The 7223-nt window shown below is 43.8% G+C and overlaps 1 protein-coding gene across 1 annotated transcript in view; it reads right to left on the reverse strand.

The window, feature by feature from the left end:
* Window positions 1-7223, reverse strand: part of VPS41 (VPS41 subunit of HOPS complex) — a 1049902-nt gene that overhangs the window by 252525 nt on the left and 790154 nt on the right. The window contains exon 18 of the mRNA XM_068238292.1: window positions 2933-2983. Within this exon, the coding sequence (XP_068094393.1) occupies window positions 2933-2983 (51 nt within the window). The remainder of the gene's footprint in view (window positions 1-2932; window positions 2984-7223) is intronic.

Raw genomic sequence — 7223 nt, forward strand, 5'->3', positions numbered from 1 at the left:
GGACAACACTTCTACCAACTAGCGTGTAACGGGAGGAGCTAGGGGGATATTTAGTCCCAGCCCCCCGTAAGCAAGCCACGCCCCGATGAAGACCAGAAGCACCGGTCGAAACTAGTCGGCTCAGCTGCGTTCAGCTGCTCCTCGGACTTGCCACAAGTCCCTCTCCGGGTCCCCCAGTACATGGACTGTGTTATGGTCGGATGGTAAAGGCAAACAAGCCCGACGGCCTGCCCGCACGCTCAACCCACAAGCCTGATGTAAAACTGGAAACCGGATCCACAGTTCTTTGGATGGAGAATGCACAGGGGCGGTTTGTGCTCCTGTGCCCGGAAGTTTAAACAGTTGAAGCAGCCGGTAGTGTGGGTGTGCTCTATGGATCGGGGACTGGAACCTTAGTCACTGGGAAGTTTCACCCGAAGAGAGGAGACTAAGTGTGCGGACTACACAGGGGCCCCTGTTGTGCGCATATACAAGGATGGGATTTCATCACCCCCAGGAATCCGATGAGGACTATGGAGTCGTGAGTATGCAAGGAGTCCTATAATTGCAGTTTAGGGGACGGGACTGCTCTGCATGTGCTTGCCTATACCATTGCTTTACTATCCTACAAGCTTTTCTGCATGGTGCAGGACTCAATATGATACAGGATGCATGCTGCCGACCTCCAATTTAACAATGCTTGAGCTCATTGTGATTCTATCTGGAAGAATATGGATCAATACTAATCCCCCTATGTGCCCTTAGGTGGCAGGTGTGTGTGTCAGCACATTATGTGGTGAGTCTGGTGGGCGCCCTGACGCATGTGTGTACAACAGCGCTGTTGGTTTTAATTGTGTCTTGTACACCATTTTATGCTTTGACGAGTCACATACAATTAATAAATTAAAACCTTATTTCACGGTAACCAGGTCACGGCCTATTTTAACCCACTTGGGTTAAAAATACCAAGTGGAAATTGGGAATAAATTGATTGTCTGTCCCCACTCCTCCTTCCCCGGTCCCTTTGACATTTTAGAAATTTTGCCTGATTATATCTGGGAATTATTGTTTCATTTTTCAGTTATGTATAATAATATGATAAACAGTGTCATATGATTGCTTGAGTTACAATAAGTTTAGCATTGAACGACTATTGCTTTTGCTTATCTCTGTAAATGCAATGCCATGTTGGAAAATTGTTCTTTCTTCTTCTTCAAAAAAAATTTCTTCAATAAAAATGATTGAAAATAAAATTTGGAAAGGTGGGCAGAGACACATAAAGCCAGTCAGACACAAAGCCAACATCATGTGGTTTCTTCAGAAATGACACCATCTAGTTATGTTGGCTTTAAAGAAGCCAACATATTGTTCAAGTTCAGCTCATTCTTCTTCTTATTATTATTTTTATGTTGGCTTTGAAACACTTCTGTTCTTCTAGTTCAGCTTGTTCCTATTCTTATTATTATTATGTTGACTTTGAAATGCCAACATATTGTTCTTCGAGTTCAGCTCTTTTCGATTATGTTGGCTTTGAAATGCCAACATCTTGTTCTTGGAGTTCAGCTCATTCTTCTTCTAATTATTATTAGCGCCCCCCATTTTCTATACGCTACTCCTCCTACAGTTTTAGGGGTACAAGCACCAAACTTTCCACACTTATTTGCCTTATAGCGAAGTATGTTGCTTGTGCTTTAATAAACAGTCCCACCCTCCGCGCCCCTGTGGCAGACCCCGGAAGATCCCTTTTTTTTGTACTGACTTTGACAGGGAAAAAATTGTAATCGCTGCCGCTCGTATAGTTTTGAAGCTACACTCCCCATACTAGGACTACATATTGTTCGTGTCAGCTCAAATAAAAATAATTTTTTTGGAAACACCCCAAAGTGGGTGGAGCTACCAACGGCCAATGAAAATTTTGCAATTTTCTATACGCTACTCTTCCTAGAGTTTTAGAAGTACAATTATGAAACTTTGCACACTTGTTTGGCTCATACCCGAATAGGATGTTTGTGTTTTATTAAGCAATCCCATCCTCCGTGCCCCTGGAGCGCCCCCCGAAAACCACACTTTTCCCATAGACTTTCATTGGAAAATGTTAAACTTTCGCCACTCGTACTGCTTTGAAGTTACACTCACTAAACTTGGGTCACTTGGTCATGGGGTGAAGCTGAAACATTCTGTCACATTTAGGGAACCCAAAAAGTGGGCAAAGCCATAAACAACCAATCAGATTTTCCCTATTTACTTCAATGAGAAAATGTAAACAGCTGAAATTCTCACAGTATTAAAGCCAGAGTTCCCAAACTTGGCACACTGTATCACTGAGTAACTGCAGCTAAAATGTGGGCGGAGTCTACAACAGCCAATCAAATTTCAGCCATTTGTTTAAAAGGGAAAAATTAAAACTGCTTCCGCTCTTAGGCGATAATGGCAGGGTCCTCAGACTTGGCACAGTTGGCCACTGGGGGACTGGGATTAAAATTCAGAAAAGTGGGCGGAGCCAAAACCAACCGATCAGATTTATTTGATTGATTGAATGGGAAAAAATTAAGAAGGTTGCCATTCTCACATTATGTCATGGACCTCGAATATCGCAAATTTAGTCGCTGGTTTCCAAGGTTAGAAAAAATGGGTGGAGCCACCAACAACCAATCAAATTTCATTGGTACAAGTGCCAAACTTTTATTCACCTTACTGTATATAGCTGTGAATGTACAGCTTGTGTTGGATCCTGGAAATATTACTTAATATATATGCTGATTATATATCATGGTTTCTTTGTATGCCTTCCTGAGTAGGACTGTAAATTAGTGGTGTATACCACAATTTCTTTGTCTGTATTTTGTATACAATAAAACAAATTTACACACAAGAAAAGGCTAAATCCATTGTTATAATTATTGTAGTTATGTAAGATTTTTATAAGGTAATGGGGGTCTTTAAAAGCACTTACCACATGTTGCAGTTCTGGCCTCTCTTTTAATTCTTCAATAACTTTTTCTATCTAAAGGGACATAGAAAAAAATGAAATGAACAAGACCACCATTTAAATAAAATACATTACATAATTTTCCAGTTAGTTGGGCTATAAAAAAAGACATCCATTCATCACGTTCAACCAAAAAACACTAGCCCGCACCCTCACATATTGTATTTTTCGAAGACACACTCCCCAAAAAAGAAAAATCAGTGTATCTTATGTTTCGAAGTAGGAGAAACAGGAGGGAAATAATTAGCCAGGATTGATGGGAGAAAATCTACAAGACGCCCCTGCACCCTGAATGCACCAGGTCTCTTAAGACAATTCTGGGAACAATAGGAGGACCATCAATTGTTTGGTCTGCCAGTCAATCAAAGCATACCTAGCACTACTGGACAAGAAGGTATTTTCAAACAGAAAAAAACAGTAACTCAGAATGTAACACTCCTACATTGATCTTGAGTTCTGGGGCCTCAGTAATGGGGAGACAATCTTGCAATGGTGTATCATCAATAGCTGGAATACAAACTTGCTCAGCTAATTTATAAGAAGGAACCCGCAGTTGTTGTGCTAAGGAGATATCTAAAAAATTCCCTGCAGTTACAAAATCAACAAAAGCGAAACAATTATGACTCTTCTTACCCCAATTAATTGTGATGGGTAATAACAGACGTTCATTTTTTAGAGGATATACCTGCTTGCTTAGGTGAGTTTCCTCTGCCTCACCTAAGCGCTGGAGTTTTCTGGCTTCTTCTTGGCAGAGCAGGACTGAGCATAATGACCAGGATTTCCACAATAAAGAGTCCCTCAGCGCGTCTCCTTGCTTTTTCTGTAGAGGAAAGCCTTGAGGAACCAATCTGCATTGGCTCTTCTGTACTCATAGTGGGAGATGGGGTACTCACTGGAGAAGTCACCAACACAGGTCTCCCTTGGCGTCTTTGGCGAACTTGCCTGTCAGTACGAATGACCAAGGTAATGGCCTCCTCTAAAGTGGCAGGAACTGGATGGCTAAGGAGAATGTACTTAATAACGTCTGAGACACCATAACGGAACTGGTCAAGAAGCACTGAATTATTCCATTTGGTACTAACAGCCCATCTATGGAAGTCAGAGGCATATTCCTCAGCTGACTGACGATCCTGTAGTAATTCACGTAACTGTTGCACAGCAGTGGAAGTGATATCGGGATCTGAGTAGAGTACCGCCATAGCTTTAAAAAATTATTCAACAAAAGAAAGAGCAGGATGGTCTTGGGATAACCCAAAAGCCCAGGACTGAGGGTCTCCCTGAAGCAGTGAAATAACAAGAGACACTCTCTGAGATTCAGAACCAGAGGCTAAGGGCCGAACTCGGTAGTACATCAAACAATTATTTTTTAAGTTGTCAAAGTTACTTCTGGAACCGGAAAACTTCTTAGGCAATGGTAGCTTAGGTTCCACAAAGACACCAGGAGGTAAAGGACGAACTTGTGCAGCACTGGAGACATCAACAGTATCAGCAGAAGCAGGAGGATGTTGTGGTTCCCGGCGAACTTCCGGTGGTGCGCGATCGCGGAGAACCGCAAACTTTTCCGGAAGTTCGGTTTGCCCCCCATAATGCACCATTAGGGTCAACGTTGACCCTCTACATCACAGTCAGCAGGCACATTGTAGCCAATCAGGCTACACTCCCTCCTGGAGTCCCACCCCCCCTTATAAAAGGCAGGCACCGCTGGCCATTATACTCACTCGTGTGCCTGCAGTAAATAGAGAAGGGACAGCTGCTGCAGAATCTCTCATAGGGAAAGATTATTTAGGCTCTTGTAGGCTTGTTAGCTTGCTCCTTGCTAAATCTTATTGCTAAAATAGCACCCCACAACAGCTCTTTTGAGAGCTAATCTTGTTCTTGTGATCTATTTTTTTTCTGTGTGTCCCACTGACACTTGTGTTGCATAGACAGCCTTGATAATCCATACTGTGTGTGTGCCACTGCCAGGCCCAGCACATTCAGTGACTACCTGTGTGTGTGACAGGTGCACATTGTAATACCCATTACTGCATACACCTACCTACCTGTTGTTCACAGTGCACCCACCTACCTACGTGAGTTGAGCGCACGCAGTGTCACTGTGCCTGTCAGCTGCCTGTCTGTGTGTGACAGGTGCACATTGTAATACCCATCACTGCATATACCTACCTGTTGTGTTCAGTGCACCCACCTCATCACTGCATATACCTACCTGTTGTGTTCAGTGCACTCACCTACCTAAGTGAGTGCACGCAGTGTGATATACCACTCCGTGCAAACCTGTTAACTGCACCTGTGTGACTGCACATTGTATTAGTCAAGTCAGTGCATACCTTTCACTTCATTCCCCCCGATATGGACACAACAGACAAAACAGGCAGAGGTAGAGGCAGACCCAGAGAAAGGCCACCTGGCAGATCTGTGCGAGGTCGTTTTGATGTGATTTCGTGTGGCCCTCGACCAAAGTACAGTGCTCAGAAGAAGGCACGTCCCATCAACACCCAAGATTGTCAGGACGTGGTTGACTATTTAACACAGAACACCTTATCTTCTGCAGCCACCAGCGCTACTACAAGCACCACATCTGTTGCATTTGACACTTCGCAGGAGTTAATTGGTGGGCAATTAACTGATTCACAGCCATTATTGTTACAACCAGATGAAGGTGCTAAGCAAGTTACACCACCTCATATGTCTGAGTTAGGCGGTGACACTATGGACGTAAATTGTGATGATGATGATGAAGTACCTGCTGTTGGTGCAGTTTTTGAGGTGTCTGAGGAAAGCGATGATTATGATGATGACGATGATATGGTCAGGACAATCGCAAGACAGAAAGAGTTACCGGTAGCAACCGCTGCTCCGGCCTACACTCCCAGACAGAACAAGGCAAACAGATAATACAGTCCTGACTGCACCTAACAAGGATGCCTAGCGCAGTCCCAAGAATAACTCTAAGCTAATCTTAAAAAATCCAACAGAGAAGGCTGACACTCCAGGAGTGTGTTAACAAACCGTTATGACCAGCGAAACCTTCTGGTCAGCAGAAGCCTTATATAGTGCCTGCCCACAAAGGAGACAGCTGGGCAATTTGCATGTATGCAAATCCCTCAGCAAAGCAACTCTGAAGGTTGCAATATGAAGCCAGGTCTCTTCTCCAGAGACCTGCATCTCTCAGACATAAGGAATGGTCAAACAGCTGGCTGCCTGCGCAGCCAGCTGAGCGGATCATCACAATAAGTGCCAGCTTCTGGACCACCACGTTTCAAACCAGTGAATTACAATTATCACCTCTTTAATAAGTAAGAGGGATATGGAGGACACTTTATTTATTTCAATTAAGCAATACCAGTTACCTGGCGTTCCTGCTGATCATTCCGGCATCAGTAGTGTCTGAACCTGAAAATACAGGCAGCCAGTCTTGTCAGATCTGACAAAAATGGTCATTAGGGTCGGACTTGTATTCTAATTGATGACTTGCAGCTATTAGCTAGTTAGGTGGGAGAGTTGGGACTTATGGCGGTTGCATACTCCTGTTGTGATTATGTTACTGTATGTTGTGTATAGATTGTTAAAGGGAAGCTAAACCAATGTAAATTGATTATTTTATGTAAATTTCAATCTCTCTGGAGCTAAGCAGGCACTTACCGCAGTGTCTGCACTGTTGATTTTGCCCCCAGTTCTCTGTGAATGCCTCCGTAGTTCCCCATTGACTGGACCAGTCGATGAGTCAGATTCAGTAACTTTCAGCCAGCCAGACCTTCCCTGGTCTTCCCTGATCGCGCCTCTCCTGTCATGTGATACACGCGCGGCTTGCTTTCCTCCACACACTTCACCTCTCACGTCGCCCTTCTCAGCTCAGCGCATGCACCCGCCCCACAGTTCACCGCACGGACGCGCGCCGGACATCAAGACACTAAGCTCGTGCACTGAAGTTACACAGTGCACGAGCGCAGCAAAGGATTTTCCCGCTTTGTCAGGTGCTTTGCGCAGGAAGACAGAGCGGTCAAGGCGCCATCTTTGCTGACATCTCAAAAACGAAACTACTGCCTTACAGCCACAATGCAACCACGACGGAGTGGCGAAAATAAATTCAGTTGTGAGAAGGGAAGGTAGGCTACATGGACAGCTGTCTGATTCAAAATTTACTGTTTGGTTTAGGTAACCTTTAAAGGTTACTTAAATAAAATACTGTTTGTATTTTTGCAATAACTCCTCTTGACAAATCCCATTTTTTCTTGTTGTCTCTTACAAATAT

The sequence above is a fragment of the Hyperolius riggenbachi genome, chromosome 5 (genome assembly GCF_040937935.1).
Source record: "Hyperolius riggenbachi isolate aHypRig1 chromosome 5, aHypRig1.pri, whole genome shotgun sequence".
Lineage (NCBI taxonomy): Eukaryota > Metazoa > Chordata > Amphibia > Anura > Hyperoliidae > Hyperolius > Hyperolius riggenbachi.